Raw genomic sequence first — 14,196 nt, forward strand, 5'->3', positions numbered from 1 at the left:
AAAAAAACGCATTCCCACGAATTCCATAGACCGTTGTTAATAACTCAAAACACGATCTGGTTATTTAGAAATTTCACTTAAATTCGTATCGCATGATGATGTAACTTGTTTATCCTCGCATTTTTGGTTTACAAACAAAAAAGTAAAATAAAAGGTAGGTCCTTGCATTTTCTATGTAATAGCGCTTGGCCAATGCATTTAACTAAGTCTAAAATCCATTATACAGTCGAAAAACGACTGCATTACTCCCCGAAATGCATTTTTTAACCGGTATCACTAGTCGTTGCTAGAACAGCTAGAAAAAAGCGTTCCAATACAGTGCACACGTGTGTAGGCCCCATGCGCGACGTATGTCTACGTTTAGTATCAAGATAAGCACGGCGTTAGCAGCTGCTTTTCGTTTACAACAGCTCCAAAAAGTACTTTTACCTGTGGCAACAACGTCAATTAGAAATCTACACAGACATAGCACCATGTCTTATCAACTTGAAGAGAGAGGGACACCTAATACTTTAGATTACAGAATCTATTATAGTACGTATATTATGCATAGGCTACACTAAGGGTATATATGTATCGGGACATAGGGTAAATTAACATTAATTTCGGGTAGTGTATATTACTTTTTTATTGTTTATGTATGATATGTTTGTTATTTATTGAAAGAATACACCCATTTTCTACATTAAACTCTAACAAAATGCTCTTTTCTGCTTTTTTTTTCCATAATACACAATTATCAATTTTGGTGTGTATATATATATGTACTATCTACTAATATTGTTTTCTTGTAGAAAAAGATGGAGTGACAGTTTCACCATTTCATGATATACCTTGGAAATCTAGCACTTCACCAGTATGTATAAATTATTTATTTATATATATATTTATATATATATATATATATACACATGTATATATATTATATGTGGGGGTGTGTTTTGTACATGGGTATTTTATTGAAAATGATAATGTCATTTGTAATTGCAGGTGTATGTATGTTTGGTGTATAAGAAGACACTTATGTTATAATAACTTAACAGTGAGCATAAGGTGTATGAATACACCATGTGTGTCTGGAGTATAAGAAGACACTTATGTTATAACTCAACAGTGAGCATGAGGTGTATGAATACATCATGTTTGTCTGGTGTATAAAAAATACTCCTGTTATAACTCGACAGTGAACATGAATACAAGACACATAACAGCAAACCTGTGCTTGCTTTATCCTCATATGGCCAAGAAACGACAGTCATAAAACACGGGTGTTCTTTTTCATACACCTCGTGCCAGCTTACGAGTTAATATATATTATATATATAAAATATGACATCATTTATTTTTATGTATTTTTCAGTTGATTTACAATATGGTAGTAGAAGTACCTAGATGGAGCAACAGCAAAATGGAAATTGCTACAACAGAGCAACTCAATCCAATCAAGCAAGATGTTAAAAAAGGAAATCTGAGATACGTTGCAAATACATACCCATACAAAGGGTATATATGGAACTATGGGGCCATTCCACAGGTAATTATGTAATTTAATAGTTTTCTAGAAAGCAGGCATGAGGTGTCTGAATCTTAATACACCATATATTCTTAGGTATAAAATTTTAGAGATAAAATTTTTGAGAGATAAATAAAATAACAGAAAAAATATCCCAAAAATAAATTGTAAATCACACACATAGTTACATATATATGTGGTAACTCGTAAGTGGGCACGAGATGTATGAAATAGAACACCTATGTTATAACGACTGTCGTTGCCCAGCCAAACGAGAGTGAAAATAATTTAAATGCAATTATTTATAGTGCTGCAGTTTAAAAGCATGCACAATTTTTTAGAAATACCAATTTTCTTATATTTCAACAATTTTTTTTTATATTTTCACAGTATATATTTCACAAAAAAAATAAAAAAATTATATATATATATAGCTTTTTATTCTTAAAACTCAAATGTTTTATTCAAGACGTGGGAGAATCCGAACCACACTGACAGCAACACTGGACAAACCGGTGACAACGATCCAATTGATGTATGTGAGATTGGGTCGAGGGTTTGTGAAAGAGGGGAAATTATTCAGGTATTTGTTCTTTCAAATTCAAAACATAGTTTTTGACAACTAATTTTTTTTTTTTTATCAATAAGCGTGTTTTAACAACTGTTGTTTTACCGTTACTACTTGTGACATTGTTAAAATACATTTATAGTTATCAAACATAGGGAACCTTAATGAATAATGTGGTGAATGCAATATACTTTGGCTCTGCTTGTTTATATAGACACCCAACAGCAGGGTAAAATCTGTTTTACAGAAAACTGCCTCTGAAAACATTATGCCTTTTAATATGAGTATAAACCAATATAAAATTTTTTTAATTATTACAAAAATAGGCTATTTAATTAAAATTGAGGTGCTTAGCACATGCGGCAACAAATGTATGTAAATGTAATGTAAATGTATATTTAATTTTGTATGCTGGGCTAATACATTGTATATTACATAACATACCAATATTAATACCAATTTTATAGATTAAGGACGCATAATACTGGTTATTTATAACTATACTAATGCTTTTATTGTATAGTTCCAGCTTCTTAAGTAGTTTTAAGCTTTATTGTATAGTTGCAATTGAACTAATCAATTTCTTCAGCAGTTTTAAGTCAGCGGTTTTATTATATTACATTTTTGCTTCTGCGGATTACATATTAACATATGCTGCTGACGTGTACTTACTAAATTTGTTCTAATCTTTTAATCACGCTAAACAAACAAATGCAGGCGCTTAAATTTTGATACGGAATTTGGTTCTTATACTAATTGTTACATGCTAATTTTATTTTTTAAGTATTTTTTGCAGTTTCTGCTAAAATGGATCATTTTTTATAGGCGTTTTGTTTTTAGTTTTTAGTAAAATCTGGCATAACATTGTTAAAATACAGTAAAACTTATTTGTAAAAACTTTTTTAAAAAAGCTTTTTTTACCCTGCTGTTAGGTGTCTATACAAACAAGCAGAGCCAAAGTATATTGCATTCACCACATTATTCAATGAGGTTCTCTATGTTTGATGACTATGAGTGTAACTGCATTTTAACAATGTTACTCGAGACACATATATTTTGAAAAAAATATAACACCCATGCTCCTACACATTGAAATTAATAGAATTCAATAGATTAAGCTTACAGCGTTTAGTTAATAACTATTCCCTCTAAGTGGGTATAATCCTACTTGTCCTTACATTTAATATTACATGGACCATTGTGGGCATATATGTCCTTGGGTAAAACACTTAACGGCAATTGCTCCAACCCAGTGGTCACTAATTGGGTTGCCTAAATTGTCAGCCATACAATATATTAAAAAAAACAATTACCTATAAAGTTACATTCATGGTAACTTGTGGGCTGGCCAGAGGTGTATGAAACAGAACACCCATGTTATAACAACTGTTATTGCCCAGCCACGAGAGGATAAAGTCAGTTACATTTATTCATTCGTTCAACTTAAAAGCAGGCACGTGGTGTATGAAACAGAACACTGACTGTCGCTTAAACAACTGTAATAACAAAAAATGTATTCAACAAAAAAAAGATAGGTTCAAAAACAAGCAGACCTAAAAAAATGTGTTATAACGACTGTCGTTTTCCAGCCAAGCAAGGATAAAGCAAGTTACATTAATTCATTTATCCATTTATAGGCGCCAAACCTGGGGTTTTGTATTTTGTATTTTTTGAATGAATGTAACTCAAATACTCTTGCATGGCGGGGTAATGACATTTGTATAACATGGGCGTTCTGTTTCATACACCTCGTGCACATTTACAAGTTACCACGTATGTAACTTTGAGGGTGTTCATTTTTTATGGATTTTTTTTTATAGATTATATTTTTAAAAGGTCAAAGTACTTGGCGTACTAGCGATGATTGATGAAGGGGAGACTGATTGGAAAATAATCGCAATTGATGTTAATGACCCAGATGCTGCTAAATTGAATGGTAAGTTTTTTAATTGAAGTTTTTTTGAACAAGTAATTTATGTAACAAGTTAAATTATTTTGTTGGTAGTTTTGTTTTATAACATGCAATAAACTGAATGAATAAATGTAATTTAGTTTATCCTCGTGTGGCGGGGCAATGACAGTCTTATAACACGGGTGTTCTGTTTCATACACCTCGTGCCAGCTTACGAGTTACCATGTACGTTACTTTTGTTACTTGTATGTTGTCTAGCTAATTTATTTCAAAGGAGATCCAATTTAAAATTTGGTTTTACATTTGGCGCCTAACATGGGCGGAAAAAATTTCAAAATACAATGGTATGCAAAAGAATTTGTTATTTTTGTGAAAAATTTTTGAAGATGCAAAAATATTTTGCTTGAGCCCCCATTTTCTATTGTAAAACCGCCCAATTTACATGGTTTTAAAACTCCAAGTGATTCACTTGCCCGCAGCAACAACTTTAATCTATGCTACACGTAATATAGTCACTTTTTAGGTAAGCAATACTCATGCGGTTTTTAATTTCGCCCCCAGGGTATAAAACCTGTTAGATTAGGTTGTTGATTTAGAAATGGTATATTAAAACTGTTATATACATGCCTTTTAATTATCTTTTTGTTTGAGCTAACTTGCTATTTTGGTGGTTTTAAATATAAAGTATTAATATTTCATGATATGTCTGGTGTATAAGAAGACATCCGTGTTATAACTTGACAGTGAGCATGAGGTGTATGAATACATCATGTGTGTCTGGTGTATAAGAAGACATCCGTGTTATAACTTGACAGTGAGCATGAGGTGTATGAATTCACCATGTTTGTCTGGTGTATAAGAAGACACTCATGTTATAACTCAACAGTGAGCATGAGGTGCATGAATACATCATGTGTGTCGGGTGTATAAGAAGACATCCATGTTATAACTTGACAGTGAGCATGAGGTGTATGAATACACCATGTTTGTCTGGTGTATAAGAAGACACTCATGTTATAACTCAACAGTGAGCATGAGGTGTATGAATACACCATGTGTGTCTGGTGTATAAGAAGACATCCGTGTTATAACTCAACAGTAAGCATGAGGTGTATGAATACACCATGTGTGTCTGGTGTATAAGAAGACACTCATGTTATAACTCAACAGTGAGCATGAGGTGTATGAATACACCATGTGTGTATGGTGTATAAAAAGATACACATGTTATAACTTGACAGTGAGCATGAGGTGTATGAATACACCATGTGTGTCTGGTGTATAAGAAGACACCCATGTTATAACTTGACAGTGAGCATGAAGTGTATAAATAACTAGTTTACAAGTAACCATGTATGTAACTTTAAACTTTATGAATGATAACTTTTTCAAGGTTAATTTCATACCATACATATACATACCAGTTAGTTTTCTTTGCTTAACTATTATCTTATCGAATAGTAAATACACTTAAGACAAGTGAGTGCAATGAACTTAATATGAACCATGTATGTTATCATGGGCGCCAAACCTGAGGTTTTGTATTTTTTGAATAAATGCAACTCAAATACTCTTGTATGGCGGGGCAATGACACTTGTAAAACATGGGTGTTCTGTTTCATACACCTTATGCACATTTACGAGTTACCATGTATGTTACTTTGAGGGTGTTCATTTTTTATAGATTTTTTTATATATTATATGACTGACAATTTCGACAAGACTTTAGTAACCACTGGGTTGAAGCAATTGCTGTTAAGTGTCTTGCCCAAGAATTCAATTCTGTTGCTTTGCTCTTCCGTTATAACTTCGTTTCCTTTACAGACATATCCGACATAGAAGCGATTAAACCTGGTTACTTAGACGATACACGAAATTGGTTCCGTGTTTATAAAGTAGCTGACGGCAAACCATTCAACAGTTTTGCTTTTGATGGCCAGTTCAAAAACCGCGAGTTTGCTGAAGGCATTATCGCCGAAACGAACCAATTTTGGAACGAATTAATTGCTGGGACAGTAACGTCGAATCTAGATATGTAAGAAATATGAGATTTTTAATTAGAAGTTGTTTTTTTTATCACCAAATGTTTTTTTAATTTTGAACTTATGAATAGTATTTTTTCATCAGTTATAATATTATCTGCAATTTTATGGTAAAAATTATTAAATATATAAATGTTATTTTTTATTCTCACATCATCGCATGACAAGGCAACGACAGTCGTTATAAAGGGCTTCTGTTTCATGCATCTTTTTTTACAGTACAAATACTACCTGTACCGATAGTCCTAACAAGATAACTGCAGCTGCGGCAAATGAAGTTATTCAATCAGTAAGTACATTGTATAAATAAATGTAACATTTTATGCTTTTGCAAATAGCCAATTTTATATGGTATGAAACGAGTGCTCTGTTTCATACAACTTGTGTGTTAATTTATAGGCAATGGTTTTTTTGCTATGCTTGAAAATTTAGACAACCCATTAGTGGCCACTGGGCTAGAGCAATTGCCGTTGAGTGTCTTGCCTAAGGACATATACGCCCATAATTATGTAAGCATTTTATATGCTAAACTATTGTATATGTAGCACTATAAAAAATTGTATACTAATTCATATATCAAATTTATTAGTAATGTTCTAAATTAAAACCTGTATTTTTTAAAGAAACCTGTCCTGAGCCGTTCTGTTCCTATTACTGATAAAAAAGGTAGTACATTTGTTTCATATTTTAGTTTTTTTTAAGATAATTTACCTGACTAAAATAGTTTTAAGTCATGAGTGAGCCTTACACTTGGTATCCTCTAGTTTTATAAAGTAACTATTTCAAAGCAATGATAATGTTATAGCATGGGTGTTTTTTATAATACTGTATGACTTAATTTAGAAAAAGTTAGCCATTTATTAGGTATAAGGCAGATACTCATACTTACTGTGTTAGAATGAATGTAATTTACTTATCTTTGCGTGGCGGGGCAGTGACAGGCCTTATAGCAGGGGTGTTCTGTTTCATAAACCTTGTGCTTGCTTCTGTGTTATAACATTTATTATAATTTGTCAGCCATACATTATAATGCAATACATAAGAATCACCCACAAAGTTACATATGTGGTAACTATAAGAAACAGAACACCAATGTTATAACGACTGTCATTACCTTACCACGCGAGAATAAATTAGTTACATTTATTTATTCATAACTGAAAAGCAGGCAAGAGGTGTATGAAACAGAACACCCGTGTTATAACGGCTATCATTGCCCCGCCCCGCGAGGATAAATAAGTTACATTCGTTCATTCATTAAAAATTATCACCCCTAAAGTTACACACGTGATAACTTATAAGCAGGCATGAGGTGTATGAAACAGAACACCCGTGTTATAACGGCCATCATTGCCCCACCACACGACGATAAACAAGTTACATTCATTCATAACTAAATTAATTTTCTATATTTTACAGCTACTGCCTGGTTCTACCTACCAAGAGAATAAAAACAACAAGTGTTTTCTAACTCACAAATCGTGTTGCTAACATTCCTATAATTATTGTCTGTATTTTGGAAAAGTGCAGTAATTGGCGTTCCAAAAGTTATAGTACTAAATTGTGTTGTGTATTAGTAGCAATTTTTAGGGTGTAGCGCGGTACTATGTAGTAATTGTTAATTTTGACTCTAAAATTTAAACAAATATATTTAATCAAATTTAAATGACTGTTGTGGTCTAATGATCTTTTAAATTTATGAATGCAACTTGTTTATCCCACATGGCAGGGCAATGATAGTGGTTTTAACACGGGTGTTCTGTTTCATACACCTTGTGTCTGTTTACGAGTTACAACGAATGTAGCTTTGTGGGTGATTGTTTTTCTGTATGGTTGATAATTTAGACAACCTATTAGTGACCACAGGGTTAGAGCAATTGCCGTTAAGTGTCTTGCCCAAGAACACAATTGTCTAATTTAGTGTAAAAACCCACAAAGTTACATGTGGTAACACGTGTTTTACTACTGTCGTTGCCCCGCCACGCAAGGATAAATAAAATTACATTTACTATATATTTACATTTAGTAAGTTGGGGTAAGATGGTACATATTTTCATTCTCAATAATCGTCCCAGTTGGTAGTAAACAAAGAATATTTACAGAATTATGAAACCGAATCCTCACGATTCTAAAAAAGCGTTCTTAATTGTTAAAAACAAGCTTAGAAAATACAGGTTCACATGTGCTAACGGTATCCATCTTGCCCTACAGCAGACTGCATATTATGTACTGTGGGTTTGTGTTTGCCTACTGAACATAAAAAGGTCTGTGCAAAGACTTAAATCTCTGGCTTTTGGATTAGAAACGTAGTAAGACCAAATTGGTTGGAGCTAGAATGTCTGCAAATTTTTGAGTGAATGTAATTTATTTATGCTTGCGTAGCAGGAAAACGTCAGTCGCTACAACACGGGTGTTCTGTTTCATACACCTCGTGGCCGCTTACGAGTTACCACATATGTAACTTAGTGTTTTAAGTGGGCGTACTCTTCCGTATGTTGAATTTGACTGAAGTAGTTCATACTATAGGGAAGTTGACTTAGTACTGTATACTTGCTGTTGGCTTAGTATTAATGAATGTAACTTACTTTATCCTCGCGTGGCCGGAAAACGACAGTCGTTATCACACGGGTTTAACGCCTCGTGCCAGCTTACGAGTTACCATGTATGTTACTTCGTAGGTTATTATTTTTTGAGGGATTTTTTATGTAAAGCATGACTATTCTGTTTTCGTTCACATTAACAAAGTTCAGAGTAGTATACAAAAGCAAAAAGACGGAAAGGGACCGTAAAAACAGACGTGAATGCAGCTAATAGAGAACTTAAATCAGCAGAAAGTAAACAAAGAAAATTCAAAGAATTATTAAACCGCATTCTCACGACTCCCATGGGCTGTTGTTAATGGTTTAAAACACGATCAGGATATTTGGATACTTTGTGATAAAGGTATTAAACTATATTACATGTTAATTAGATCATAGTCAGTTTTAGCGCCTTTTACAACATTTTAATGCTTAAAAGTGATAGGCTATGTTACCGCTTGTAAATTGTCTATTGTATGAGATTCAGTTTTATGGAAAAACTGTAGAAGTGCGACGTTAAATATACATTACATGGTAATTAGAGCGAAGAAAATGTTGAGCGCGCCTTTTATTACATTTTATGGCTTAAAATAATTGTTATTCTCGCGAAAAAGTCGATTTCTGTTTTAGAGAAAAAACGCAATATAGTGTAGACTTAGACCTATAGTCAATGCGGCAATACATTAGTTAGAGCATGACCAATGTTTAACGCGGTTTTATTGCATTTTATGACCGGACAGCATTGTATTTCCGTTTGTAAATCCAGTTTTGAACGCAGTTAAAGGCCGACGCAGTAAAACTCAGTCGTAAACTAAAAGGGCCTGGGGTATTAACGCTTAAAATCAAAGTCAATTTGATCAAGGCAGAGCAGTAGCTGGCTAGCAGCAGAAATAAGAATATAATAGGTTAGGGTATAAGATGGTTTACGTTTTCATTCTCTTTTATCGTTTTATTTAGTATAGTAAACAAAGAATGCAGCAGAATTATATAACTGTATCATCACGGCTCTAATATAACCTACCGTTGCTAATTGTTAAAAACAAGATTGGGAAAATAGAGACAATATGTGTTAGTGATGCAGTAGAGTGGGGAAGATGGGACACCCTTTTCATTATATTTTCGCGTCGAATTTAGTAGTAAACAAAGAACATTTAAAGAATTATAAAGCCGTATCCTCACGACTTCTATAAACCGTTGTTAATTGTTTAAAACGAATATTTGGATATTATGTGCTAACGGTATCCATCTTACCCTACAGAACTATATAGTTATAAACTTTAAATAATGAATTTTGTTAACAGAAAACTATTATTTGCAAAACTAGTGTATTTTTAAAATATAAACAACGCCCTTTTAGAGTCACGAGGCTACGGAATATGATACTGTAAATAGTCTTTGTTTACAAATGGGACGGTAAAAGAGAATGAAAACTTGTCCTGCCCTACCCCACTGTTATACAGTAGTATAGGGGAAGATGGGACACCTTTTAACTAGATTTTCTCGACCCATTTAGTAGTAAACAAAGAACATTCAAATAATTATGAAACTACATCCTCACGACTCTGATAGACCGTTGGTAATTGTTTAAAACACGATCAGGATATTTTGATATTATGTGCTAAAGGTGTCCCATCTTCCCCCACCCTACTATATGTCTAGTTATGTAAGTTCATAGGCATTTGCAGTCAAGCGTTGTAGGCGTTGTTGTCATTTGCAGTCAAGCGTTGTACACTTAACGTGTAAATAGCTATTGTGGTTAATAGGTAAATTTTAATATACCAACTTTTAGCCTTGTGTGTCGCCTTATGGCAGACAGAACGACGGATTTCTCAAGTTCATTTTTGTCAAATACATAAGACCTGGTAGCAGTTAAAGTAGAACACGAAATGGCCGATAATTTGGACAACTCATTAATGACCACTGGTTGGGGCAATGACCGTGTATTGCCCTGCAAAAGTTACTACATAATATTCAGTTACTTTTAATTATAGTGCGTTTTGGGGTAAATATGACATATTTTTATTCTTTTTTATTGTTCTATTTGGTTGTAAACAAAGTATTTAACAGAATTATAAAACCGTAGCCCCCGGCTGCAAAAGAGCGTTGATATTTGTTACAAACACGATTAGGAAATATTGTTCAGGTGCCAACAGTATCCATCTTACCCTACAAGTATTTTACCTAGATTTACGTTTTGTTTAATATGTGCTTAATCATATTAAAAACGCTACTATTGTAAATACAGTAATAGGCCGCGGACAAAGGCTTCTGTTACGTCAGGCGGCAAAGTTAAATGCGACTTAACTTTGAGCGCCTATAAGTCTATATATACATACTATACAAGCATATAAAACGCTGAGTTGCGCATTTTAATGTGCATGGTTTATTAGCTATTTAGCCCAACATTGTATAGTGTATGGACGATGTATTGTAGTAGGTTTACTGACTGCCGTTTTGCTGCTAATTCCCTTCTTTTTATAGTTTTAATTGATCTGATCTTCGCTAATGTATTCGAAGAGATATAAATAAAAATGTTGTAAATGTTAACGTGATGCTATACTACACCGCCTTAAAGGGTAAACAATAACAACAACTGTGTTGTAACTTCCTGCTAACGTTGTTTTGCTTATCTTTCTGGTAGATAGGTAACTTATATAGCAGTGCCAAAAGTTATAACAAGATAATATACAATATTACAGAAATAATAAGCCATGAAAAAAATGGATGCTTCTAAACGGAAAAGACTGTATGGCTTATCTTTAGCAGTTTTAGGCGGATTTTGTATGTCACTTGGCTCCGTCAGTTATAAGTTGACAAAAGATACAGTCGCCGTGCAAGCGTTTTTTCTTCAACTGGTTATAATGTACTTTGTGAGCTTGCCTATGCTAACTGTATCGTGGGTTCGAGACGAAATGCCGACTTCTAGTCTGTCTACTTTCTGTTACATGTTGCTGTACGGTGCTGGATGTACGGGTTCGAGTCTTTTCTTTTACTTGGCGTTGGACCATTTAAGTGCAGGAGATGCAGTAGCTATAAGTAATTGCTATTTTGCCCCGACCCTGTTATTTGCATGGCTGTTTTTAAAAGGTGAGAAGACGTGAATAGTGTTGGTACCAGCCACAAAGTTACGTACGTGGTAACTCGTAATTAAGCGAGCACGAGGTGTGTGAAACAGAACACCCGTGTTTAACGACTGGCATTGCCCTGCCCAACGAGAATAAATTATCGCATTCCTTATTATTTCTTAACAGAGTAACAAACATGGTAACTCGTAAGCATACACAAGGTGTATGGAACAGAACACCCATGTTATAACGACTGACATTGCCCCGCCGCGCACGGATTACAAGTTACATTCATTCATTTATATTTTATGTTCCAGAAAAAGTACACCCATTACAATTGATCTTCGTGGCTGCTAGCATTGTTGGCGTTTTTCTCGTTGCAAGACCAGAGTTTTTGTTCGGATACTCTGACCAAACCACTTCAGAACGCAGTACAAATACGAACAAAGTTTTGGGAATCATTTTCTGCGTCTTAAGCAACGTTTTTACTGCCGGGCGACTTATAATTGGACGAAAACTATTGGGCAGGGCGTCCTTACTACAGCTAGTTACTGCGCTATCAGTAATAGGAATGGTATCCTTTGTACTGTACGCGCAGATTCGAAACGAAGGCTGGTACATACCATGCAAATCAGACTGGTTATATTTAATAATTAATGCGCTTTGTATATGCTGTACTTTAAGTATGACAACATTAGCTTTGCAGTTCGAAAGGGCTGGACCCGTTTCAATGGCGTATAGCCTTTTAATTGTATTTACTTTTATATTGGAAAGTATTTTGTTAAAGTCAGCTCCCAAAGTTACGAGTATTGTAGGGGCACTTTTAGTTTTTTTAAGCTGTGTTGGTACAGTATTAGTGCAAATGAAATACACGTAACGATTCGTATTATTTGTTTACGCATTTCAGTAGCTTTTCTGTTGACGTGTATAATATTTCCTCTCTTTTCTTGGTACTTGTTTACGTTTCTATGCCATATACAAGTAATACGCTCTCATAAATTTAAAGTATGTGAATGAATGAATGTAACTTGCTTTATCCAAAAACGACAGTCGTTTTAACACGGGTGTCCTGTTTCATACAGCTCGTGCCAGCTTACGAGCTACCACGTGTTCTTGTAAGTGACTGCTGCTCTGAAGGTGCATGAAATGGATCACCCGTGTTATACCAACTGTAACTGCCAGCAGAAGCGATAATTGGCATTCAATCGCAATGCAGTGCCATGGAACATTGGTTAGCATGGCTGCCTGTAGCCAAAGGGTGGTCGGTTCGAGGCTCGGTGATGGTAAGATTCTGGACTTATAATGAGAATATTTTAACCCAGTGTTAACTTGTGGGTTGTCTAAAACAGAGTTCGTATATAAACATGTTTATACACCGACTGTGGTCTAATATAAGCCATAAATTAAAGCACTCAAACAGTTACTTGTTGTTAAAATTAATAAGTGAACAAGAAGTGTATAAAATTAAAAAAATGTGTTACCATCCAGAACAGTAGGTAAAGTAACTGGACAAATACCAAAACATTTTATTGTTAAACCAAACGGGGAGTAAATAACTTCCACAATCACGAAAAACTTCCGCTCGGCGCTAATATTATAATATTTCTATGTTCATCAGGTGCAGGTCATAATAAAGTAAGTCATTTTCATTATTACGTCACGATTTTTGGGGAAGTATATATAGTACTGTGGGGTAAGATGGATGCTCTTATGGGGATAGATACAATTGACAACGTTCTTCTGAGTCGTGAGGATACGGGTATATAATTCTGTAAATATTCTATGTTTACTACCAAATGGGACAATAAAATAGAATAAAAAACATGGACCGTCTTACCCCACCCTACTATATTGGATATATTAACATTAGACACAGAATATGTAAAATCCTTTTTGTTTGGGTGTGTGTAAGGGGCAGTTAAAGTAAGAGTATTTTAGGGCCTTTTTATAGTTTTTTTTTGTGTGTGATAAGACTAAGACACTGTACTATAAGAGGCATAACACATACTACAGTTTACGAGTTATGTAGTGAAGTTCTATGCTAGTCTGTCCTCTAGGTGAAGCGACCACGCTTATTTTATTCCAATTAAACGTAAATATGTTCTTAACTCTAAGCGCGTTTTAACAACTGTTGTCTTGTCGCTATATCCTGTATTTCGTCTAAAATATTTCTAAATCTTCACTAATCGCAGAGAAAAATAAAAGTTATTATTTTTTGGTACCAGTTAAGTTTTACGGAAGATGGTTTTAGTTTTCAACAAAAGTGTTTGTAATGAATTTAATATGTCATATAGAATATAGGATGTTATGTTTGTAAACTGACCAAAGTCTGTGTTTTTTTGCAGTTAGTAAATCATGCTTTGTTACAGTATAGATTAGCTATTTTATTTTATTAGTATGAATAAATGAACGTAACTCATTTACTTTTGTTTGGCAGAGCAACAATAGCGTAAAAACGAAAGTTGTTAAGACACGGTTACGCTTAAACAATAAACATATTTAAATTTAATCGATTAA

At 34.0% G+C, this 14,196-nt stretch overlaps 2 protein-coding genes across 2 annotated transcripts; both read left to right on the forward strand.

The window, feature by feature from the left end:
• The first annotated feature begins 300 nt into the window (after nucleotides 1-300).
• On the forward strand, nucleotides 301-7,701 carry LOC149725753 (inorganic pyrophosphatase-like). The gene is made up of 9 exons (XM_089891029.1): nucleotides 301-534; nucleotides 795-856; nucleotides 1,361-1,534; nucleotides 1,983-2,096; nucleotides 3,918-4,017; nucleotides 5,818-6,028; nucleotides 6,255-6,324; nucleotides 6,659-6,701; nucleotides 7,455-7,701. The coding sequence occupies exons 1-9, from the start codon at nucleotides 351-353 to the stop codon at nucleotides 7,484-7,486; spliced, it is 990 nt and encodes a 329-aa protein (XP_089747155.1). The 5' UTR covers nucleotides 301-350; the 3' UTR covers nucleotides 7,487-7,701.
• A 1,257-nt stretch (nucleotides 7,702-8,958) lies between these two features.
• On the forward strand, nucleotides 8,959-12,693 carry LOC149725754 (solute carrier family 35 member G1-like). The gene is made up of 2 exons (XM_089891032.1): nucleotides 8,959-11,701; nucleotides 11,997-12,693. The coding sequence occupies exons 1-2, from the start codon at nucleotides 11,326-11,328 to the stop codon at nucleotides 12,554-12,556; spliced, it is 936 nt and encodes a 311-aa protein (XP_089747158.1). The 5' UTR covers nucleotides 8,959-11,325; the 3' UTR covers nucleotides 12,557-12,693.
• The last annotated feature ends 1,503 nt before the right edge of the window (nucleotides 12,694-14,196 follow it).

The sequence above is a fragment of the Ciona robusta genome, chromosome 13 (assembly GCF_009617815.1).
Source record: "Ciona robusta chromosome 13, ASM961781v2".
Taxonomy (NCBI): Eukaryota; Metazoa; Chordata; class Ascidiacea; order Phlebobranchia; family Cionidae; genus Ciona; species Ciona robusta.

Coding starts and splice junctions, on each gene's coding strand:
- LOC149725754 (XM_089891032.1), top strand. CDS start 11,326: ATGAAAAAAATGGATGCTTCTAAACGGAAAAGACTGTATGGCTTATCT. Junction 11,702..11,996: donor TGCATGGCTGTTTTTAAAAG/GTGAGAAGACGT, acceptor TTTATGTTCCAG/AAAAAGTACACCCATTACAA.
- LOC149725753 (XM_089891029.1), top strand. CDS start 351: ATGTCTACGTTTAGTATCAAGATAAGCACGGCGTTAGCAGCTGCTTTT. Junction 4,018..5,817: donor AGATGCTGCTAAATTGAATG/GTAAGTTTTTTA, acceptor TTTCCTTTACAG/ACATATCCGACATAGAAGCG. Junction 6,325..6,658: donor CAAATGAAGTTATTCAATCA/GTAAGTACATTG, acceptor TATTTTTTAAAG/AAACCTGTCCTGAGCCGTTC.